Source organism: Melanerpes formicivorus, unplaced genomic scaffold, assembly GCF_026170545.1.
Source record: "Melanerpes formicivorus ecotype bairdi unplaced genomic scaffold, bMelFor1.0.p_v2 SCAF_197, whole genome shotgun sequence".
In the NCBI taxonomy this organism is placed as follows: domain Eukaryota; kingdom Metazoa; phylum Chordata; class Aves; order Piciformes; family Picidae; genus Melanerpes; species Melanerpes formicivorus.
The window spans coordinates 60,807-85,211 of NW_027142549.1; the positions used below are offsets into that span (position 1 = coordinate 60,807).

The 24,405-nt window shown below is 54.9% G+C and overlaps 1 protein-coding gene across 1 annotated transcript in view; it reads left to right on the forward strand.

The window, feature by feature from the left end:
- The window catches only part of GPC3 (glypican 3), a gene marked incomplete at its 5' end in the record, with an annotated part of 152,964 nt that overhangs the window by 37,600 nt on the left and 90,959 nt on the right, over positions 1 to 24,405 (forward strand). Inside the window, 3 exons of the mRNA XM_068169569.1 lie at positions 1,461 to 1,594; positions 5,320 to 5,445; positions 23,984 to 24,104. Of these exons, the coding sequence (XP_068025670.1) occupies positions 1,461 to 1,594; positions 5,320 to 5,445; positions 23,984 to 24,104 (381 nt within the window). The remainder of the gene's footprint in view (positions 1 to 1,460; positions 1,595 to 5,319; positions 5,446 to 23,983; positions 24,105 to 24,405) is intronic.

Genomic DNA, 24,405 nt, shown 5'->3' on the forward strand with positions numbered 1-24,405 from the left:
GCCAAGTGCTGGGTCCTGCACTTGGGTCATAACAACCCCATGAGTGCTCCAGGCTTGGGACAGAGTGGCTGGAAAGGTGTGCTGCAAAGAAAGACCTGGGGGTGTTGGGCAACAGCCAGCTGAACATGAGCCAGGATGTGCCCAGGTGGGCAAGAAGGCCACCAGCAGCCTGGCCTGGATCAGCAATGGTGTGGCCAGCAGAGGCAGGGCAGGGATTGTCCTCCGGTGCTCAGCAATGCTGAAGCCACACCTTGAGTCCTGGGTTCAGTTTGGGGCCCATCTCTCCAAGAAGGACATTGAGGAGCTGCAGCAGGTCCAGAGAAGGGCAACCAAGCTGGGGAAGGGTCTGGAGAGCAGGGCTGGGGAGGAGCAGCTGAGGGAGCTGGAATTGTTTAATCTGGAGAAGAGGAGGCTGAGGGGAGCCTCACTGGCCTCTACAGCTCCCTGAGAGGAGGCTGCAGTGAGGTGGGGATTGGCCTCCTCTCCCTAGTAACAAATGACAGGACAGGAGGAAACGGCCTCAGGTTGCACCAGGGGAGGGTTAGGATGGACTGTAGGAAAAATGGTCTTTGCTGCAAGAGTGGTCAGGCACTGGAAGAGGCTGCCTAGGGAGGTGGTGGAGTCCCCATGCCTGGAGGTGTCCAAACCAGATGCAGACATGGCACTTTGGGTGGTGTTGGGTTGATGGTTGGACTTGCTGAGGGCTTTTCCAACACTTTATGATTCTATGCCACTGCTTTCATCAGGGAAGGATCAGGGAACATCTCAAGTGCCCCCTGCCAGTCTGCATTTAATGTAGTGCAGGAAGATGTGCTGTTCACCCCTGCAGCTCAGGGAGCTTGATAGCCACAGGCATGCTTTGGTCTTGCCTGAAGTTGCTCCTACCTTCCCTCCCCCAGGGTGGGTTTTCATACAAGAGCAAGACTGCATCCTTAGGGCAGCAGTTTGCTTCCTGGTGCTGGTGTGAGCTATGGGAGAGCTGGGGACAGCAGGACCATGTGCAGGTGCCAGGCTGCATCCTGGCTCTTTCCCACAGTGTCCTGGTCCTAGCAGAACCACAGAATGCACCAGGTTGGAAGGGACCCTCGACAGTCATCTGGTCCAGGCCCCCTGCAGTCAGCAGGGACATCTCCAGCTAGATCAGGCTGCTCAGGGCTACATCAAGTTTGACCATGAACATCTCCTGGCATGGGGCCTCCACCACATCCCTGGGCAACCTCTTCTAGTGTTCCACCATCCTCACTGTGCAGAACTTCCTCCTGATGTCCAACCTACATCTCCCCTGCTCCAGTTTAAAGCCATTGCCCCTGGTCCTATCCCCACAGGCCCTTCTAAACAGTTCCTCCTCAGCCTTCCTGTAAGTCCCCTTCAGGCATTGAAAAGCAACTCTTAAGGTCTCCCCAGGACCTGCTGTTCTCCATGCTGAAGGCTTGCTCATGCTGCTGTGTTTTGTTTTCCAGCTCAGCAGGCTGTGTGGCCACGCTCAGCAGAGGCAGCACCGCTCTGCTCAAGACCCTGAGGACCTCTTTGTTGACAAGAAAGTCCTAAAAGTGGCTCACATGGAGCAAGAAGCAACTTTGTCAAGCAGGAGAAGGTGAGAACACTCAGGCTGAGTGGGATGAGCTGTAAGAGTCATAGAATGGATTGGGTTGGAAGGGACCTCAGAGATGAGAAGCTCAACAGGAGCCAGCAGGGAGCACTTGCAGCCCAGAGAGCCAAGCACAGCCTGGGCTGCAGCAAGAGAAGCAGAGCCAGCAGGGCCAGGGAGGGGATTCTGCCCCTCTGCTCCACTCTGCTCAGACCACAGCTGGAGCTCTGGGTCCAGTTCTGGAGCCTCTGTGCCAGGAAGGATCTGGAGGTGCTGGAAGGTGTCCAGAGAAGGGCCACGAGGATGAGCAGAGGGCTGGAGCTGCTCTGCTGTGAGGACAGACTGAGGGAGTTGGAGCTGTTCAGTCTGGAGAAGAGAAAGCTCTGAGGAGACCTTCTTGTGGCCTTCCAGTATCTGCAGGGGGCTCCAAGCAAGCTGGGGAGGGACTTTTGAGGTTGTCAGGGAGTGATAGGACTGGGGGGATGGAGCAAAACTAGAAAGCTGCTTTGCTGATTTATCAGAAAGCAGCATAGATTGAGATGTCTGTTTGGGAAGCCTGTCCAGCAAAAAGGAAGGGTAACACAAGTCATAGAATCACAGAATCAACCAGGTTGGAAAAGACCTCAGAGAGCATCAAGTCCAAACTATCACTTAATGCCCAACACTGCCTGACAACTAAACCATGGCTCCAGGTGCCACATCCAAGCCTTTATTGAACACCTCCAGGGATGGGGACTCCACCACTTCCCTGGGCAGCACATCCCAATGGCCAATCTCTCTTGCTAGGAAGAACTTTCTCCTCACCTCCAGCCGAAACCTCCCCTGGCACAGCTTGAGACTGTGTCCTCTTGTTCTGGTGCTGCTTGCCTGGGAGAAGAGACCAACCCCCACCTGGCTACAACCTCCCTTCAGGCAGCTGTAGAGAGCAATAAAATCTCCCCTGAGCTTCCTCTTGTTACCCTTCTCTGGACACCTTCAAGTCTCTCAATGTCCTTCTTAATCTGAGGTGCCCAGAGCTGGACACAGGACTCAAGGTGTGGCCTAACCAGTGCTGAGCACAGGGCACAATGACCTCCCTGCTCCTGCTGGCCACACTGTTCCTGATGCAGGCCAGGATGCCATTGGCCTTCTTGGCCCCCTGGGCACACTGCTGGCTCGTGTTCAGCTGCTGTCCACCACTACACCCAGGTCCCTTTCTGCCTGGCTGCTCTCAGCCCCTCTGACCCCAGCCTGAGTCACTGAGCTGCATTTCCCATGAAGTATCCTCCAGACATGTGGTTGCCATACAGGATGGCCCCATGGAAGCAGTGGGAGGAAATGGCTACAAGAGGTGGTTCATGCAGGAGGTGAATATCTGAAGCACTCCTCCAATCTCTGCCAGGGAGTTTGGGTGCTGATCTCCCACCCTTTAGAGGGACTTTGACTCCTCGTGGTAACCCTTGTTCACGGGCATGGACAGTGATGGACAGGTTGATGCTTGTGGTATCCTGGCAGGCTGTGTTGTGGTGAACTGAGGGAGGATTTGGGTGGCCCTGGGCCTCCATGGCCCTGCCTGCACGGGCTGGCAGGCTGCTGAGGGCAGAACCCTGCTCCCGGTTAGCAGAGAGGCAGAGCAGAGCAGCGCCTCTGCCTTGGCTGCTGCTGGGGTCGCTTCGCTGTGCTTCGCCTGCCCCCAGCTGGCCGCTGGGAGCTTCGTCTGGAGATGGAACCCCACGGCATCCCCAAGCAAAGCGGACCCCTCTGCACCCCAGCCTGCCTGAGCTTGCTGTGCCTGACTGCTGGGTGCTGCCAGGCACTTCCCCACAGCCGACAGGGCGCTGTGGGCACTGTGGGACAGCCCTGGGAGTGCTCCCAGCTCCTGGTGCTAATCCCTCACCATCCCTCCTGGGGAGGAAGGAGGCCAAGAAATAATCTGTTGCCAATGGGCTGAACCCAAGGCAGAAGTGTGTGAGGCCAGTTGCCCACTGCTCTTGTTCTCTTCCTTCCTCTCCCAGGTACCCAATTCAATCTGCCAGTGCTCCCAGGGACAGCTGCTGAGTGGCCCCAAGGGGACACACCTGGGCTGGAGGGACAGGCACATCCTGCTCCCACAGCCCCTGCTGCAGCCCCTGAGGTCAGCCTGCCACCTCTGGTCAGTGAGGAGAGGCTGAGGGAGCTGGGGTTGCTCAGCCTGGAGAAGAGGAGTCTCTGGGGAGACCTTATTGCTCTCTCCGACTCCCTGAAGGGAGGTTGTAGCCAGGTGGGGGTTGGTCTCTTCTCCCAGGCAAGCAGCACCAGAACAAGAGGACACAGTCTCAAGCTGTGCCAGGGGAGGTTTAGGCTGGAGGTGAGGAGAAAGTTCTTCACTGAGAGAGTAATTGACCATTGGAATGTGCTGCCCAGGGAGTCCCCATCCCTGGAGGTGTTCAAGAAAGGCTTGGGTGTGGCATGGTTCAGTTGTCAGGAGGTGTTGGGTACTAGGTGATAGTTTGGACTTGGTGATCTCTGAGGTCTTTTCCAACCAGGTTCATTCTGTGATTCTATGACTGCTGCTGGAGGGGACCTGTTGGGGACAAAGGTCTGTGGTGCTGGGAAGGGAGAGTAAAGGGTGGAGGTGCAGCCTGGTTCCCAGCCTAGCTGTGTCTGGTGCAGGCACTGTGGCTGTGGCTCTTCCAGTCCCCCCTGCATGAACCTGCACTAGGTGAACCTCCGGCATAGAAAGGTTGGACTGGATGATCCCCAGAGGTCCCTTCCAACCCCTGCCATTCTGTGACTCTGTGCCAGAGCCATCTTGCTGAGTGTAACCATGGAATCACAGAATTGTCAGGGTTGGAAGGGACCTCAAGGGTCAGCCAGTTCCAACCCCCTGCCATGGCCAGGGACACCTCACACTACAGCAGGTTGCTCACAGCCACATCCAGCCTGGCTGCAAACACCTCCAGGCAGGAGGCTTCCACCACCTCCCTGGGCAACCTGTGCCAGTCTCTCACCACCCTCATGGGGAACAACTTCTTCCTAACATCCAATCTCAATCTCCCCATTTCTAGTTTTGCTCCATCCCCCCCAGTCCTATCACTCCCTGACACCCTCAAAAGTCCCTCCCCAGCTTTCTTGGAGCCCCCTTCAGATACTGGGAGGCCATAAGAAGGTCTCCTCAGGATGTAGACTGTGACCCCACAACCAGCCCAGCCTGTGCCCTGAAGAGACAGCATGAAACCCAGTGTCAGCCATCTGCACAGGGCTGTGCTGAGCGTCCCTGCCCTCCTCTACCATCAAAAATGCCACCTAGCCTTGCAGGGGTGTGGGGTGGTGGATGTCAGGCAAAGTGACCAGGCTGTCCTTTCCTCAGGGGTCTCCCAAACCTTCTGCAAAGTGGAGAGGACTGCTGGCAGCTGCTCAGATGCACCCCATGTCTGCATGGCCTGAGCCAGCAGCACCTTTCCTTAGCTGCTGTGTCTGGCCTTGGTGTGCTGCATGGCTGGGCAGAGGCTCTGCTGCCCCAGCAGCTCCCCTGTCACAGGCAGGGCTGCCCTAGGAAACATGGATTCAGCCCTTGACTGAATGATAGCAGTCAAGGACTGATGCAAAATGCTGCCTGAAGTCAGAAGTAAGACTCGTGCTCTGCACCCAGTTGCTTTCTTGCTGTGTTTGTGTGACTCCCTTCCCTGGTTAAAATGCACCAACCTTATCTTCTTCTCTTTTCACTGAGCTCCATTTTCAATAGATCTATTTTTTGCACCCCTCTCTTCCAGGGAACTCATCAGGAGGCTGAAGTCCCACAGCAGTTTTTACAGCAGCTTGCCAGAGCACATCTGCAGCCACAGCTCTGCTGTTGAGAACGACACTCTCTGCTGGAACGGCCAAGAAGTCGTGGAGAGGTGAAACACATCCCCCTGCCCCTCCCTCAGCACAGCACTGCTGCTCTCCTCTTAGCCAGGCACAGGGCTCTCCTGCCACCAGGGCACTGCTGCTCTCCTCTTAGCCAGGCACAGGGCTCTCCTGCCACCAGGGCACTGCTGCTCTCCTCTTAGCCAGGCACAGGGCTCTCCTGCCACCAGGGCACTGCTGCTCTCCTCTTAGCCAGGCACAGGGCTCTCCTGCCACCAGGGCACTGCTGCTCTCCTCTTAACTAGGCACAGGGCTCTCCTGCCACCAGGGCACTGCTGCTCTCCTCTTAGCCAAGCACAGGGCTCTCCTGCCACCAGGGCACTGCTGCTCTCCTCTTAGCCAGGCACAGGGCTCTCCTGCCACCAGGGCACTGCTGCTCTCCTCTTAGCCAGTAACAGGTCTCTCCTGCCACCAGGGTACTGCTGCTCTCCTCTTAGCCAGGCACAGGGCTCTCCTGCCACCAGGGACTGCTGCTCTCCTCTTAACCTGGCACAGGGCTCTCCTGCCACCAGGGCACTGCTGCTCTCCTCTTAGCCAGGAACAGGTCTCTCCTGCCACCAGGGCACTGCTGCTCTCCTCTTAACCTGGCACAGGGCTCTCCTGCCACCAGGGCACTGCTGCTCTCCTCTTAACCTGGCACAGGGCTCTCCTGCCACCAGGGTACTGCTCATTCATTCCCCTGAGGAAGCTTTTGCTGCAGCTCAGATGGATGTGCAAAGTCTGCGCAGAGAGAAGTGGTTGTGTGCTGCCCTCCTCTGAGCTTTCTGAGCTCTGCCCTCCTCTGAGCTTTCTGAGCTTTCTGAGCTCTGCCCTCCTCTGAGCTTTCTGAGCTCTGCTGTGAAAAGCCTGGAGCCAGGACTGGTTCTGAAGGTCAGGGTGGGTTGGGAGTGGAGAGGCAGAGAGAGGAGCAGCAGCAGCTCAGGGTAGCTGTGCTTTGATGGGGAGGGTACCACCACAGGGCCAGGGGTGCTGTGGGCATTGCCCCCCAGGCACTGGGGTAGGGATGCCTCCAGCCTGTCTGGGATCTTAGGCTTGATCTTAGAAAGTTCTTCCCAGCAAGAGAGATTGCCCATTGGAGTGGGCTGCCCAGGGAGGTGGTGGGGTCAGCATCCCTGGAGGTTACAGAATACAGATTTAATCAGGTTGGGAAAGACCTCAGAGATCATCAAGTCCAACCTGTCACCCAGGACCATCTAATCAGCTAAACCATGGCACCCAGTGCCTCATCCAGGCTCTTTTTAATTACTTGCAGGGATGGTGACTCCACCACCTCCCTGGGCAGCACATTCCAATGGCCAAGCTCTCTTGCTGGGAAGAGTTTCTTCCTCACCTCCAGCCTAAACCTCCCCTGGCACAGCTTGAGACTGTGTCCTCTTGTTCTGGTGCTGCTTGCCTGGGAGAAGAGACCAACCCCCACCTGGCTACAACCTCCCTTCAGGGAGTTGGAGAGAGCAATAAGGTCTCCCCTGAGCCTCCTCTTCTCCAGGCTAAGCAACCCCAGCTCCCTCAGCCTCTCCTCACAGGGCTGTGCTCCAGACCCCTCCCCAGCCTCATTGCCCTTCTCTGGACACCTTCAAGTCCATCAATGTCCTTTTTAAACTGAGGAGCCCAGAACTGGACACAGGACTCAAGATGTGGCCTAAGCAGTGCTGAGCACAGGGCAGAATGACCTCCCTGCTCCTGCTGGCCACACTATTCCTGATGCAGGCCAGGATGCCATTGGCCTCCCTGGCCCACTGGGCACACTGCTGGCTCATGTTCAGCTGCTATCAACCAGCACCCCCAGGTCCCTCTCTACCTGGCCACTCTCCAGCCTCTCTGACCCCAGCCTGTAGCACTGCATGGGGTTGCTGTGGTGTAGAACCCAATGTGTAGAAGCAGGTGTTTAAGAAGAGCCTGGATGAGGCACTTAGTGCCATGGTCTGATTGATTAGTTAGGCTTGGATGACCATTTGGACTTAATGATCTTGGAGGTCTCTTCCCAGCAGCTTGATTCTGTGATTCTCTGTGCAGTGATAGCAAAACAGCAAGGCTGGCATCCCCTATCCTAGCCAGGGAGTGACAAGGAAGATTCACCTTGCGGCTTTCTCCTTGACCATAGCTCTGTGCTGGAGGAGGTCAGGACCACTGAGCTCTAGTGATGCCACCACTGCAACCTGACCATCTTCCAGCAGTGAGCCCTGGCTGGCCTCTCTGGATGGAGATGGTAGCCTCAGCAACCCCATGCAGAGCTACAGGCTGGGGTTGGAGTGGCTGGAGAGCTGCCAAACAGGGAGGGACCTGGGGGTGCTGATTGACAGCTGCCTAAACATGAGCCAGCAGTGTGCCCAGGGGCTAAGAAGGCCAATGGCATCCTGGCCTGCATCAGGAACAGTGTGGCCAGCAGGAGCAGGGAGGTCATTCTGCCCTGTGCTCAGCACTGGTTAGGCCACACCTTGAGCCCTGTGTCCAGTTCTGGGCTCCTCAGTTTAAGAAGGACATTGAGACACTTGAAGGTGTCCAGAGAAGGGCAACAAAGCTGGGGAGGGGTCTGGAGCACAGCCCTGTGAGGAGAGGCTGAGGGAGCTGGGGTTGCTTAGCCTGGAGAAGAGGAGGCTCAGGAGAGACCTTCTTGCTCTCTCCAACTCCCTGAAGGGAGGTTGTAGGCAGGTGGGGGTTGGTCTCTTCTTCCAGGCAAGCAGCACCAGAACAAGAGGACACAGTCTCAAGCTGTGCCAGGGGGAGTTGAGGCTGGAGGTGAGGAGAAAGTTCTTCCCAGAGAGAGTTGTTAGCCATTGGGATGTGCTGCCCTGGGAGGTGGTGGAGTCCCCAACCCTGGAGGTGTTCAAGAGGGGATTGGATGTGGCACTTGGTGCCATGGTTCAGTCCTGAGGTCTGTGGTGACAGGTTGGACTTGATGATCTTTGAGGTCTCTTCCCACCTTGGTGATTCTGTGATACTGTGGATGAGAGGAAATGTCCTCAGGTTACACCTGGGGAGGTTTAGGTTGAACATTATCAGAAACTTCATCCCTGAAAGGGTCCTCAAAGCCTAGCAGAGGGAAGCTGAACCCCACCTCTGGACGTGTCTCAAAGAGGCAGAGCTGTGGTGCTGAGGGCCATGGTTTAGCCTCAGCCTTGGCAGAGTTAGAGAATGGTTAGGCTGGATGATCTGAAAGGGCTTTGCCCACAGAACCAATTCTGTGTCTTACACCAGGGTCCAGCTCCTGGCCTGGCTGCTTTTCCCTGCCCAGCTCACCACTTCTGAAGGCACCCTGGTGGAAACTGTGAGGTGAATGAGGCTGGGCAAACAGGAGGATTCATAGCCTAAAGGGGAAGGGAGGGTTAACAGAAGCAGAGATTTTCCTGTCAGAGGAAGCCCTTTGGGAGCATGAAGGAATGTGGAAATAGAACTGGGGAATGTTTTTCATCATCCTACATCAATCTCCTCTAATCACCCTGCTTTGCAAAGCATCCTTTGCCATTAAGCTGTTTGCATAAGGGAGGGAATAGAAACCAAATCAGTCAGTGGTGAAATGTTGAGCTATTAATGATGGACTTCTTGATCAGTAACCTCAGGTGGTAATTAGCCTGGGCTTGCAATACTGACCTGAAACACTGGGGGGAGGGGAGAAAAAAGACCAAAATAGGATGAAACTCTATTTTGGCCAAAAAAAAGGGAGAGAAAATTGCTGAAGCATCTAAGATCAAGGCTCCATAAAATGACCTTACCCTGCCTAAGGAAAAATGTGTCCTTGATCCATACCCATTTCTAGGAGATCTGGAGTCAGGAGTTCAGTTGGAGGGGGACAAAAAAGCTGTATTTCAGTGTTGTCTCTCTGGCTGCTCACTGAAACTTCTTAAACTGGGCTGGAAGCAGAGAATCAGCCAGGTTGGAAAAGGCCTCAGAGGGCATCAAGTCCAACCTGTCACCCAACACCTCCTGACAACTAAACCATGGCTCCAAGTGCCACATCCAAGCCTTTCCTGAACACCTCCAGTGATGGGGACTCCACCACCTCCCTGGGCAGCACATTCCAATGGCCAATCTCTCTTGCTGGGAAGAACTTTCTCCTCACCTCCAGCCTCAACTTCCCCTGGCACAGCTTGAGACTGTGTCCTCTTGTTCTGGTGCTGGTTGCCTGGGAGAAGAGACCAACCCCCACCTGGCTACAACCTCCCTTCAGGGAGTTGGAGAGAGCAAGAAGGTCTCCCCTGAGCCCTCTCTTCTCCAGGCTAAACAAGAGACATGGCAGGTTTGTAGGGATGGACCTAAGGGGAGATCTTGCTTGTGACAATGCATTGGGGCCACAGCCCTCTGGAGCTCAGGTCCTCCTGGCACCATGGCAGGATGAAGGGGCAGCAAAGGGAAGGTGCTGAGTTCAGACTCCTGCAAATTTAAGTTCAAACTTATTTTCAGATTACAATCATAGAACTGCTGAGGTCAGAATCATAGAATCATAGAATTGTTGGGGTGGAAGGGATCCTTGGGCCCTCTACTTCTAGCCCCTCTGCCATGGCCAGGGACACCTCACACTACAGCAGGTTGCTCACAGCCACAGCCAGCCTGGCTGCAAACACCTCCAGGCAGGAGGCTTCCACCACCTCCCTGGGCAACCTGTGCCAGGCTCTCACCACCCTCCTGGGGAGCAACTTCTTCCTGACATCCAATCTCAATCTCCCCATTTCTAGTTTTGCTCCATCCCTCCCACTCCTATCACTCCCTCACACCCTCAAAAGTCCCTCCCCAGCTTTCTTGGAGACCCCTGCAGATCCTGGAAGGCCACAATTAGGTCTCCTGGGAGCCTTCTCTTCTCCAGACTGAACAACCCCAACTCCCCCAGTCTGTCCTCATAGCAGAGCAGCTCCAGCCCTCTGCTCATCCTCATGGCCCTTCTCTGGACACCTTCCAGCACCTCCAGATCCTTTCTGGCACAGAGGCTCCAGAACTGGACCCAGAGCTCCAGCTGTGGTCTCAGCAGAGTGGAGCAGAGGGGCAGAATCCCCTCCCTGGCCCTGCTGGCCACACTTTGCCTGGAAGAGACCTTTGAGATCAGCAAGTTGAAACACTCACCTAGAGCTCACAACACCACCATAGATCCCTTTCCCCGGATCTATTTGCAGAGTGGTTCCAATGATGGTGCTGAGGTACATGGTTTAGCACCAGACTTGGTAGTTAGGTAATGGTTGGCCATCATGATCTTAGTAGTTTTCTCCAACCTACTGTGGAGCAGGTCCAGAGGAAGTGATGAAGATGATCAGAGGGCTGGGGAACCTCTCCTATGGGGACAAGCTGAGGGAGTTAGGGCTGTTCAGCCTGGAGAAGAGAAGGGTTCAGGAGGACATTAGAGCAGCCTTCTAATACCTGAAGGGGGCTCCAGGAGAGCTGGGGAGCGACTCTGACAAGGGCTGGGAGTGCCAGGATGAGGGCAATGGCTTTGAGCTGGGAGAGGGGAGATTGAGACTGGAGATGAGGAAGAAATTCTTTAGAGTGAGGTTGGTGAGACACTGGCACAGGTGAGGGAGGTTGTAGAGGTGTTCAAGGCCAAGTTGGATGCGGCCTTGAGCAGCCTGGGCTGGTGTGAGGTGTCCCTGCCCATGGCAGGGGGGTTGGAAGTGGATGATCTTTAAGGTCCCATCCAACCCAAGCCATTCTGTGATTCTGTGTAGCTCAAGTGCTCTCTAAAGCCCATGGCATTGCTTCACATGGAGCCAAACCTGACAGCTTCACATGCCTGGACTTCCCAGTGGCATTTCCTTCAGAGAGGGTGGGAGGATTCCTGAAACTCAGGAGCACTTCAGGCAGTGGTGCTGGAGTCCCAGGCTGCCAGTGTTTTATTTCAAGGGTTTTCCCCAAGAGGGAGCCAAGCAGCTGCTGACTGCATGGGAGCTCTTCTGCAGGCTGCTCTGAGAATGTGTATTAGGTACTGGAGCTGTTTCTGCTGTGACTGTAGCAGTTTTCCTCCAGGCTTGATGTGCACTTGTTGGCCATCAGGCTCCATCCTGCCACGCTCTGTAAGAAATTTGGTGGGTTTTTTTCAGTATCTATTATGAATTTCAGCATAATGGTCTCACCAGGTGTCCCACACAAGTGTGACAGCTGCCAAACAGAGCTTCTGCTTTTCCAGGGTTAGAATCATGGAATTGTCAGGGTTGGAAGGGAACTCAAAGCTCAGCCAGTCCCAACCCCCCTGCCATGGCCAGGGACACCTCACACTACAGCAGGTTGCTCACAGCCACATCCAGCCTGGCTGCAAACACCTCCAGGCAGGAGGCTTCCACCACCTCCCTGGGCAACCTGTGCCAGTCTCTCACCAACCTCATGGGCAACAACTTCTTCCTAGGGCAGCAGGCAAGGGAGGGGATTCTCCCCCTCTGCTCCACTCTGCTGAGACCACAGCTGGAGCTCTGGGTCCAGTTCTGGAGCCTCTGTGCCAGGAAGGATCTGGAGGTGCTGGAAGGTGTCCAGAGAAGGGCCACGAGGATGAGCAGAGGGCTGGAGCTGCTCTGCTATGAGGACAGACTGAGGGAGTTGGGGCTGTTCAGTCTGGAGAAGAGAAGGCTCTGAGGAGACCTAATTGTGGACTTCTGGTAGCTGAAGGGGGCTCCAAGAAAGCTGGGGAGGGACTTTTGAGGGTGTCAGGGAGTGATAGGACTGGGGGTGATGGAGCAAAACTAGAAATGGGTAGATTGAGATTGGATGTTAGGAAGAAGTTGTTCCCCATGAGGGTGGGGAGAGACTGGCACAGGTTGCCCAGGGTGTGTCAGGGAGTGATAGGACTGGGGGGGATGTATCCAAGCTAAAGGAGGGGAGATTTATTCTCCAGCTGTTCCAGGGGAAGTTTAGGCTGGAGGTGAGGACAAAAGTCTTCCCAGGAAGAATAATTTGCCACTGGAATGTGATGCCCAGGGAGGTGGAGGAACACCTGGAGGTGTTCAATAAAGGCTTGGATGTGGCACTTGGAGCCATGGTTTAGTTAGTCAGGAGGTGTTAGGTATTAGATAATCGGTTGGACTTGATGATCTCTGAGGTCTTTTCCAAGCTGGTTGATTCTGTGGCTCTGTGACCTGGATGACCTTTGGAGGTCCCTTCCAAGCCAGCCAGAGCACACAGGGCAGTGTCTTTTGCTGTGGGGCTGCTGTCTGGCTGAAGAACATGAGCTGAAGTGGGAGTGATTAAAAAAAACCCACAACAACAACAAAAAGGCAACACATGACTGCTTTTCACACTTCTCAAAGTGTGCCAAAACATCCTGGGCTTTTATAGCATGCCACAAAGCTTCACAGCCACAGCCACACGTCACACACTCCACTGCCTGTGAAGAGCTTGTGGAAGGGTCAGGCTGCTTGGGGGCTTGTGCTAGAATAGAATAGAATAGAATAGAATAGAATAGAATAGAATAGAATAGAATAGAATAGAATAGAATAGAATAGAATAGAATAGAATAGAATAGAATAGAATAGACCAGGTTGGAAGAGACCTTCAAGATCATCAAGTCCAACCTATCACCCAACACCACCTAAACAACTAACCCATGGCACCAAGCACCCTATCAAGTCTCCTCCTGAACACCTCCAGTGATGGTGACTCCACCACCTCCCCAGGCAGCCCATTCCAATGGGCAATCACTCTCTCTGTGTAGAACTTCTTCCTAACATCCAACCTAAACCTCCCCTGGCACAGCTTGAGACTGTGTCCTCTTGTTCTGGTGCTGCTTGCCTGGGAGAAGAGACCAACCCCCACCTGGCTACATCCTCCCTGCAGGTAGTTGTAGAGAGCAAGAAGGTCTCCCCTGAGCCTCCTCTTCTCCAGGCTAAGCAACCCCAGCTCCCTCAGCCTCTCCTCACAGGGCTGTGCTCCAGACCCCTCCCCAGCCTTGTTGCCCTTCTCTGGGCACCTTCAAGTATCTCAATGTTCTTCTTAAACTGAGGAGCCCAGAACTGGACACAGGACTCAAGGTGTGGCCTAACCAGTGCTGAATACAGGGGCAATATCCTCACACCAGTGGTGTTAGGTGGTGAGAGGATGTTGTCCAGCCTTTGTTATCCCTTTCTTCATCCAAGGTAAAGAAAAAACAGAGTGAGCCAGGGGAGGTTTAGGCTGGAGGTGAGGAGAAAGTTCTTGCCAGAAAGAGTAATTGGCCTTTGGAATGTGCTGCCCAGGGAGGTGGTGGAGTCACCATCCCTGGAGGTGTTCATATCAGGCTCGGATGTGGCACTTGGAGCCATGGTTTAGTTGTCAGGAGGTGATAGGTGATAGGTTGGACTTGATGATCTCTGAGGTCTTTTCCAACCTGGTTGATTCTATGATTTCAATCATAAAGGTTCTGACAGTAATCAGCCTAGTTAAAGACTGAATTCAGGTGAGTGGTGAGATACTGCACACTCAGCAAGTTAGTGGATGACACTCTGGGGGCAGGGATGGTGTCCAGAGGGACAAGGACAGGCTGAGAGGTGGACCCAAGGCAACCTCATGAAGTTCATCAAGGCTAACTGTAAACTCCTACACCTGAGTTGAGGCAATCCCAAGCACAAATCTAGGGTGGGTGAGGAGCTGCTTGAGAGCAGTCTGGAGAAGGCCTTGGGGGTGTCAGCTGGTGACAGACTCCCCAGGAGCCAGCAATGGTCATTGGCAGCCCAGCAGGCAGCTGTGTGCTGAGCTGCATCCAGAGCAGGGAGAGCAGCAGCACAGGGAGGGGATTCTGCCCCTCTGCTCTGCTCAGACCCCACCTGCAGCACTGCCTCCAGTTCTGGGGCCCCCAGCACAAGGACCTGGAGCTGCAGGAGAGGGTCCAGAGGAGACATTGAAGATGATCAGGGGGATGGAGAACCTCCCCTGTGGGGACAGGCTATAGAATTGGGGCTGTTCAGCCTGGAGAAGAGAAGGCTCCAGGGAGACCTTAGAGCAGCCTTGAAGGGGCTTCAGGAGAGCTGGGGAGGGACTTTGGACAAGGGCTGGGAGTGACAGGGTGAGGAACAATGGCTTTGAGCTGGAAGAGTGGAAATTGAGACTGAAGATGAGGGAGAAATTCTTTAGAGTGAGGCTGGGGAGACTCTGGCACAGGTCACCCAGGGAGGCTGTGGCTGCCCCCTCCCTGGATGTGTTCAAGGCCAGGCGGGATGAGGAGCTTGAGCAGCCTGGGCTGGTGGGAGGTGTCCCTGCCCATGGCAGGAGGCTTGGAACTGGATGATCTTTAAGGTCCTTTCCAACCCAGACCATTCTGTGACTCTGTGGTACAGTTCTCTGATAGTCAATTAATCTTTGTTTCTGTGGGAGTTAGGCATCAGAAGCTCCAAGGTGGTTTGAGCCTCAGAGGTAGTGTGAGGGGTTTGCAGCACTTAGCACTAAAAGCCTATTAAAAACCTAGATTCCCAGAGCTGAATAATCTGCTTACAGCACTTCCAAGCCTTCTGAACAGAGTGACAGCAAAACTTGTAAGCCCCTTAAGTGGTGCTCCAAGGTGCTCCCATTCCCAGATGCCTCAAGCCCAGCTCCAGCATTAACCTCCATCACCCATGGAACTCTTGTTCTCTTTATCTCAATCCCAAACCCATGTCTTTTTAGCACCTTGCCAGATCCTCCTCTTCCAGCTGGGAAGCCTCTGATTTCCCCTGCTGTTTGCCAGTGTCCTGTGGTGTGTTTTAATCACACAAATCACAAACAGTGGAAGCACAATGGGAAGCAAGAGAGAAAAATGAGATCCTGTAATTGGAGCCAAGCAAATCCCAGGCCAGCAATAACCTCTGCAGTTCATGAAGGGCTGGGGGAATTCTGGCAGCCAGCAAAATACCTGCTGTGGTGGAGTCCCCAAAGAGGGAGGCTGTGGAACCTTTGAAGCACATCTCACCCAGCTTTGTAGCCCATGTAAGCTGCAGTGAAAGGGTAGTAGGCAGCTGCAGTGGGTCCTTGGGTGGCCAGGATGGTTCCCAGAGTATTGCAGGAATGAGGACCATGAGTCTTACTCTGTGAAGCCTGCTGCTTGCTCTCAGGATTAGCCAGTACCACAGAATGACTGAACGGTGAGGGTTGGAAGGGACCTCTGGAGAGCATCTAGTCCCCACAGCAGGTCACACAGGATCACAATGGCCAGGTGGGGTTTGAAAGGCTCCAGAGAAGGAGACTCCACAACCTCTCTGGGCAGCCTGCCCCAGGGCTCCAGCACCCTCACACCAGGAAAGTTTCTCCTCAAGTTCAAGTGAAACCCCCTGGGTTCCAGTTTGTTCCTGTTGTTCCTTGTCCTGTCGCTGGGCACCACTGAAAAGAGCCCAGCCCCATCCTGTCAACCTCCAGCCTTTAGCTATTGATCAGCATTGATCAGATCCCCTCTCAGGCTGCTCTTTCTCCAAGGTAAACAGCCCCAGGTGTCTCAGCCTCTCCTCTTCACAGAGATGCTCCAGGCCCCTCAGCAACTTCATGACCCTCCATTAGATTCTCCCCAGTAGTTCCCTGTCCCTCTTGAACTGGGGAGCCCAGAACTGACCACAATACTCCAGGTGTGGCCTCACCAGGGCAGACTAAAGTAAATCAGAGTTTACCACAGTCTCTTTGTCTTGAACTTAGTGAGGTAAGACTGGAGGGAGACTCCAGCCTCTCCTACAGACTCCCACTGTTTTCATAGACTCACAGAATCAACCAGGTTGGAAAAGACCTCAGAGATCATCAAGTCCAACCCAACCTAATACCCAACACCTCCTGACAACTAAACCATGGCTCCAAGTGCCACATCCAATCCCCTCTTGAACACCTCCAGGGATGGTGAATCCACCACCTCCCTGGGCAGCACATTCCAATGGCCAATCTCTCTTGCTGGAAAAGAACTTCTTTCTAAGATCAGGTCTAAGTCTCCCCTGGCACAGCCTGAGACTGTGTCCTCTTGTTCTGGTGCTGCTTGCCTGGGAGAAGAGACCAACCCCCACCTGGCTACAACCTCCTTTCAGGTAGTTGCAGAGAGCAAGAAGGTCTCCCCTGAGCCTCCTCTTCTCCAGGCTAAGCAACCCCAGCTCCCTCAGCCTCTCCTCACAGGGCTGTGCTCCAGACCCCTCCCCAGCTTTGTTGCCCTTCTCTGGACACCTTCAAGAGTCTCCATGTCCTTCTTAAACTGAGGGGCCCAGAACTGGACACAGGACTCAAGGTGTGGCCTAACCAGTGCTGAGCACAGGGCACAATGACTTCCCTGCTCCTGCTGGCCACACTGTTGCTGCTGCAGGCCAGGATGCCATTGGCCTTCTTGGCCACCACTATGAAAATCACATTTTTCACTTTGCTCTTCCTTCTCCAAGTGCCATCTGCCAGAGCCAGTTGGTTACCTGGGACTTCACATTTCTAACCCATCTGGCATCTGCAGCACGCACCCTGGCTGCAGGGTGGCTGGGAAGAGGCAGCACTTCCCTTTGGGCAGGGAGCTGCTGCAGCAGGAGCTCAGGGAGCTCTGGTAATGGTGAGAGCAGCTTGCAAGGCGTTAGTGTTTGGAACCCCAGCAGAAGATGGCTCCTCTTCCTTTAGCTGAGGAGACTCCCTGCTGAGGGTGTTGGATCCTTCTGGTTGCTTTTGAAGAGGCTTGCTCAGAGCTGCTGCTGGTGTAAATTGACTGCAGAGCTGTGAGCTGTGAGCTCTGCAGTGCTGGAAGCACAGAATCACAGAATGCCAGGGCTTGGAAGGGACATCTGGAGATCAAGTCCAACCCCCCTGCCAGAGCAGGATCACCCAGGGCAGGTCACACAGGAACACATCCAAGTGGGGTTTGAAAGTCTCCAGAGAAGGAGACTCCACAACCTCTCTGGGCAGCCTGCTCCAGGGCTTCAGCACCCTCACAGGGAAGAAGTTTTTCCTCTTGTTGAAGAAGAACTTCCTGCATTCCAGCATCTGTTGCCCTTCAACCTCTCACTGGGCACCACTGAAAAGAGCCTGGCCCCACCTTCTTGACACCCACCCTCTCTCAACCCTCTCTTCTCCAGGAAGGGCCTATGATCCCCCCTTTCCTCCCACTGGCACCCCAATATCACAGGTGTCTGCATATGGTTCAGGGATGATAGGACCATGCACCCCAGATAGAAAAGGACAATTAGGGTAGACCTGCACTTCTTTGGCTCCTCTTGGAGATGCCCAATGCCAGAACAAGGGGCAGTGGGTGGAAGTTGAGGCAGAGGAAGTTCCATGGAAACAGGAGGAAGAATTATTTCATAGTATCACAGTATCATAGTGTCAGTCAGGGTTGGAAGGGACCACAAGGATCATCTAGTTCCAACCCCCCTGCCATGGGCAGGGACACCCCACACTAGATCAGCCTGGCCACAGCCTCAGCCAGCCTGGGCTTAGACACCTCCAGGGCTGGGGCCTCAACCACCTCCCTGTCAGGGTGACAGAACCCTGGAACAGGCTGCCCAGGGTGGGTGTGGAGTCTCCCTCTCTGGAGATATTCAAGACCCACCTGGATGAGTTCCTGTATGACCTGCTCTAAGTGACCCTGGACTGGTGGATGAGAAGGAGCAGGAAGGGCTGGTGGGTGAGGAGAAAGAAGGGCTGGTGGATGAGAAGGAGCAGGAAGGGCTGGTGGATGAGAAGGAGCAGGAAGGGCTGGTGGGTGAGAAGGAGCAGGAAGGGCTGGTGGATGAGAAGGAGCAGGAAGGGCTGGTGGATGAGGAGGAGCAGGAAGGGCTGGTGGGTGAGAAGGAGCAGGAAGGGCTGGTGGATGAGAAGGAGCAGGAAGGGCTGGTGGGTGAGAAGGAGCAGGAAGGGCTGGTGGATGAGAAGGAGCAGGAAGGGCTGGTGGATGAGGAGGAGCAGGAAGGGCTGGTGGGTGAGAAGGAGAAGGAAGGGCTGGTGGGTGAGAAGGAGAAGGAAGGACTGGTGGATGAGAAGGAGAAGGAAGGACTGGTGGGTGAGAAGGAGCAGGAAGGGCTGGTGGATGAGAAGGAGCAGGAAGGGCTGGTGGATGAGAAGGAGCAGGAAGGGCTGGTGGATGAGAAGGAGCAGGAAGGGCTGGTGGGTGAGAAGGAGAAGGAAGGGCTGGTGGATGAGAAGGAGCAGGAAGGGCTGGTGGATGAGAAGGAGCAGGAAGGGCTGGTGGATGAGAAGGAGCAGGAAGGGCTGGTGGATGAGGAGAAAGAAGGGCTGGTGGATGAGAAGGAGCAGGAAGGGCTGGTGGATGAGGAGAAAGAAGGGCTGGTGGATGAGGAGGAGCAGGAAGGGCTGGTGGGTGAGAAGGAGCAGGAAGGGCTGGTGGATGAGAAGGAGCAGGAAGGGCTGGTGGATGAGGAGAAAGAAGGGCTGGTGGATGAGAAGGAGCAGGAAGGGCTGGTGGATGAGGAGAAAGAAGGGCTGGTGGATGAGGAGGAGCAGGAAGGGCTGGTGGGTGAGAAGGAGCAGGAAGGGCTGGTGGATGAGAAGGAGAAGGAAGGGCTGGTGGATGAGAAGGAGCAGGAAGGGCTGGTGGATGAGAAGGAGCAGGAAGGACTGGTGGATGAGAAGGAGCAGGAAGGGCTGGTGGGTGAGAAGGAGAAGGAAGGGCTGGTGGATGAGAAGCAGCAGGAAGGGCTGGTGGATGAGAAGGAGCAGGAAGGACTGGTGGATGAGAAGGAGCAGGAAGGGCTGGTGGATGAGGAGAAAGAAGGGCTGGTGGGTGAGAAGGAGCAGGAAGGGCTGGTGGGTGAGAAGGAGAAGGAAGGGCTGGTGGATGAGAAGGAGCAGGAAGGGCTGGTGGATGAGAAGGAGCAGGAAGGACTGGTGGATGAGAAGGAGCAGGAAGGACTGGTGGATGAGGAGAAAGAAGGGCTGGTGGGTGAGAAGGAGCAGGAAGGGCTGGTGGGTGAGAAGGAGCAGGAAGGGCTGGTGGATGAGAAGGAGCAGGAAGGGCTGGTGGGTGAGAAGGAGCAGGAAGGGCTGGTGGGTGAGAAGGAGCAGGAAGGGCTGGTGGGTGAGAAGGAGCAGGAAGGGTCGGTGGCTGTGCTAGCCCCACAGAAGAGCTCAGGTCTTTAGGATCTTCCTGAGGAGGCTGTCTTTAGGGCTGGTTTTCCAGCGAGGGCTGCTCAGCAGCACATTTTACATTGTGACATTGGTCATGGGAAGTGTCACCTCCCCAGCAAGAGCCAGGGAGCCCCAGTGAGGAGGTGCTGCTGACCAGTGTCAAGACACATTAAAAAGGAAAGTATTTTGGGCTTTGCTTATGAAGTGGCAGCCAGACCATGCTTGTGTGGCAGCACTGACAGGCCTCTGGCACAGGGACTCCCTGGGACCAAGGGGTGGGCTTGAAGCACTGTGCTGTTCAGTGGTCACAGGCTCACAGGATGTTAGGGGTTGGAAGGGACCTCCAGATATCATCAAGTCCAACCCCCCTGCCAGAGCAGGAGCATAGAATCCAGCACAGGTCACACAGGAACACATCCAGACAGGGCTGAAAGGCTCCAAAGAAGGAGACTCCACAGCCTCTCTGGGCAGCCTGCTCCAGGGCTCTGTGACCCTCACAGGGAAGAAGTTCCTCCTCATGTTGAGTTGGAATCTCCTGTGTGCAGCTTACATCCCTTGCCCCTTCTCCTATACCAGGGAGCAACTGAGCAGAGCCTGTCCCCTCCCTCTTGACCCCCAGCCCTCAGCTATTGATAGACATTGATCAGATCCCTCTCAGCCTTCTCCTCTCCAGACTAAACAGCCCCAGGGCTCTCAGCCTCTCCTCATCAGGCAGTTCTCTAGTCTCTTAATTATCCTTGTAGCCCTCCCTTGGACTCTCTCTAGCAGATCCCTGTCCCTCCTGATCTGGGGGGGGCCCAGAGCTGGCTGCAATATTGCAGGTGAGGTCTCAGCAGGGAATCACCACGTTGCTATCACCATGGCAGAGCTGTGGAGCTGGGTTTCATGGGGTGGCATAAGTGTCCTGCAGAAGGAGAGGTTTTATTGGCCTCTATTGGAAGCAGCTTGAGATGGCTCTGAGAAGTTTCCTTTTCCTGCCCTGTGGCTGGAGAACACAGGAGGAAGGAACTCTGCAAATTTGGCTTTGCAATAGGCCCTGTGAGCTCCACCAGCTCTGCAGCAGCTTGCTGGGGCACTGAGGAGCCTGCATCAGGACTACCCTGGCAGCCCCCTGGCCTCCAGCTCTGTGGAGGGGGGGGTGGGGGGGCTGCAAATGCATCTCTCTGCTGTATCAAGGCCTGGCTGCCTGGCTGAGGCTGCAGGGAGGGGTGCCAGCTGCCTTTTCCAGCTCCTCTGGCATCTCAGGAATGCTGGTCCCTGCTGAAACTGCATTTCAAAGCCTTTAACCCTTTGGCTGGCTGTGTGCCACCCTGGCCCTGGCACTCAGGCAGAGGGGCACAGCTGAGAGGGGAGCTGGCGTCCTCTACCTCCTACCTGAGTGCAGCAGGAGGTGTTGGTGTGGCAGTGTGTCCTGAAGCACTCAAGCCATGCAGGAGCAGGTCTCTGGCTCTTCAGGTGTCCTCATGCATCTGCTTCTTTGCCCGGTTCATGCAGTGCCCACTGCCTTGCTCCTTCAGATGCCCTGTGCAATGATGCAAGGGGCTCATTGGGGGCAATATGCCCCCAATGAGCCACTTGCATCATTGCACAGGGCACCTGAAGGAGCCTAGGACCCCTGGCCAGATGGGAAGCACCAGGTGATGGCACTCTGCTTCTCCAGCATGGTTTAGGGAGATAGAGAATTAAACTACAGAGTTAACCAGGCTCCAAAAGACCTTCAAGGTCATCAAGCCCCACCTATCACCCAACACCATCTGAGCAACTCAACCATGGCACTGAAGTGCCTCATCCAGCCTTGTTTCAAACACTTCCAGTGATGGTGACTCCACCACCTCCCTGGGCAGCACATCCCAATGGCCAGTCTCTCTCTCTCTGTAGAATTTCTTCCTAACCTCCAGCCTAAACCTCCCCTGGCACAGCTTGAGACTGTGCCCTCTTGTTCTGGTGCTGGGGGCCTGGGAGAAGAGACCAACCCCCACCTGGCTACAACCTCCCTTCAGGGAGTTGGAGAGAGCAAGAAGGTCTCCCCTGAGCCTCCTCTTCTCCAGGCTAAGCAACCCCAGCTCCCTCAGCCTCTCCTCACAGGGCTGTGCTCCAGACCCCTCCCCAGCTTTGTTGCCCTTCTCTGGACACCTTCCAGCAAGTCAATCTCCTTCCTAAACTGAGGAGCCCAGAGCTGGACACAGGACCCAAGGTGTGGCCTAACCAGTGCAGTGTACAGGGGCAGAATGACCTCCCTGCTCCTGCTGGCCACACTCTTCCTGATGCAGGCCAGGATGCCATTGGCGCTCCTGGTCACCTGGGCACACTGCAGGCTCATGTTCAGCCTACCATCAACCAGCACCCCCAGGTCCCTCTCTGCCTGGTTGCTCTCAGCCACTCTGACCCCAGCCTGTAGCACTGCCTGGGGTTGCTGTGGGCAATGTGCAGAAGTTCCACCTGCTCAGACCCAGGCTGTGGAGTTGTTCTGTGTAAAACTCTTCAGTAGAGACATTGTGAGCCAGCAATGTGCCCTTGTGGTCAAGAAGGTCAATTGCATCCTGAGGTGGATTAGAAGTGGTGTGGTTAATAGTCTGAGAGAGGTTCTCCTCCCCTGACCTGCTGAGACCACATCTGGAATATTGTGTCCAGTTCTGGGCCCCTCAGTTCAAGAAGGGCCTCAGGGAACTGCCAGAAAGAGGCCAGCACAGAGCCACAAAAGTGCTGAAGGGAGTGGAACCTCTTCCTAATGAGGAGAGTCTGAGGGATCTGAGGGCTCTTTAACATGGAGAAGAGGAGACTAAGGGGTGACTTCATCCATGCTGACAGAGATGTGCAGGGCAGTGTGGGGACAGAGCCAGGCTCTGCTCAGGGATGTCCAATGACAGCACAAGGGGCACTGGGGGCAAGCTGAAGCCTGGAGAGGAGGAGGCTCAGAGGAGACCTTCTTCCTGTCTACAACTCCCTGAAGGGAGGTTGTAGCCAGGTGGGGGTTGGTCTCTTCTCCCAGGCAAGCAGCACCAGAACAAGAGGACACAGTCTCAGGCTGTGCCAGGGGAAGTTTAGGCTGGAGGTGAGGAGAAAGTTCTTCCCAGAAAGAGGAATTGGCCATTGGAATGTGCTGCCCAGGGAGGTGGTGGAGTCCCCATCCCTGGAGGTGTTCAAGAAAGGCTTGAATGTGGCACTTGGAGCCATGGTTTAGCTGTCAGGAGGTGTTAGGTATTAGGTAACAGGTTGGACTTGATGGTCTCTGAAGTCTTTTCCAACCTGGTTGATTCTGTGCTTCTATGACCTCCTGTCTGAGGAGCTGCCTTGATCCCCAAGGCTGGCCCTCACCAAGGGTTGAGCTGAGGATTGGTTGGCAACACCTATTTTCCATGAGCAGTGCCCACAGCATCGATTCTGTTCTGCTGCTTTAATTCCTTGTTGTTGAAACCTCACCTCGGGGCCAGCCTGGATTTTGCCAGGGGGTTGCTGTTATGCTAATCAGCTGGCAGTGAGCTGGGTCAGCCCACTCCATTTTTGTTGGCTGTGGGCACCACGCTGCTGCTCTTGTGCTGGAGTCTCTGTGGTCTGCCAAGATGGATTTTAAACAAACAGCAGAGAGCCAGGATTTCTGAGCCAGCTCTTTGGAGGACTCTTGGGTGCAAGTTATGTGGAAATATTTATCCCTCTTGTACACTGTTTAATGTCTTCCTTGGTTACTAATGGACTGGGGAGGACTCCATTGTCCTCCAGTGATACAAGAACATCCTCTCCCTGCTTTGCAGAGCAGAAGTGTTGATGGGAATCTTCTGCCTTCTCTTCCTCTGCTGCTCTTTGTCTTGGAAGAGCTGGTGCTTATCTTGGGGTTTCTTTCTGCTTGTACTGAACTTGAAAGGTCTCCCCTGTGTTAGTCCATCCCATCAGGGATTCATAGAATGGTTTGGGTTGGAAGGAACCTTGAAGATTATCCAGTTCCAACCCCCCTGCCATGGGCAGGGACACTTCTCACTAGCCCAGCTTGCTCAAGGCCTCATCCAAGCTGGCCTTGAACACCTCCAGGGAGGGGACATCCACAGCCTCCCTGGGCAACCTGTGCCAGTGTCTCCCCACCCTCACTGGAAGGAATTTCTTCCTGCTCTCCAGACTCAATCTCCCCTCTTCCAGCTCAAAGACATCTCACAGTATCACAGTATCACAGTATAACTAAGGTTGGAAGAGACCTCAAAGATCATCGAGTCCAACCTATCACCACAGACCTCATGACTAGACCATGGCACCAAGTGTCACATCCAATCCCCTCTTGAACACCTCCAGGGATGGGGACTCCACCACCTCCCTGGGCAGCACATTCCAATGATGAATGACTCTCTCAGTGAAGAACTCTCTCCTCACCTCCAGCCTAAACTTCCCCTGGCACTGCTTGAGACTGTGTCCTCTTGTTCTGGTGCTGGTTGCCTGGGAGAAGAGACCAACCCCCACCTGGCTACAACCACCTTTCAGTTAGTTGTAGAAGGCAATGAGGTCACCCCTGAGCCTCCACTTCCCAGGCAAAACAATCCCAGCTCCCTCAGCCTCCCCTCTCATCCCATCACTCCATGGTCTCCTCTTTTCTCACTCCCACAGGTACAGTCTCCAGATCACAAGGAACGGAGGCAAAGCTCAGCCTGGCAACCACGAGGTGAAGATGAAAGGTCCTGAGCCAGTCATCAGCCAGATTATTGACAAGCTGAAACACATCAACCAGGTTTGTTGCAGACATGCCAGCAGGGATGGCTCCAGAGTGGGTGGTTTCCAAATCAGTTTGGCCTCCCCCACACTTTGTAAGGGATCAGCCAGCAATCTGCAGCATCTCCATCTTCAGCAGCTGCATGCAGAGCTGCTGCCACCTCAGCCTCACGTGGTGGCATGTGTGGCAGGTCCTCATCAGTGAAACACTGGAACAGCTTGCCCAGAGAAGTTGTGGGTGCTTCATCCCTGGAAATGTTGAAGGCCAGGCTGGATGAGGCTTTGAGCAACCTGGGCTAGTGGGAGGTGTCCCTGCTCAT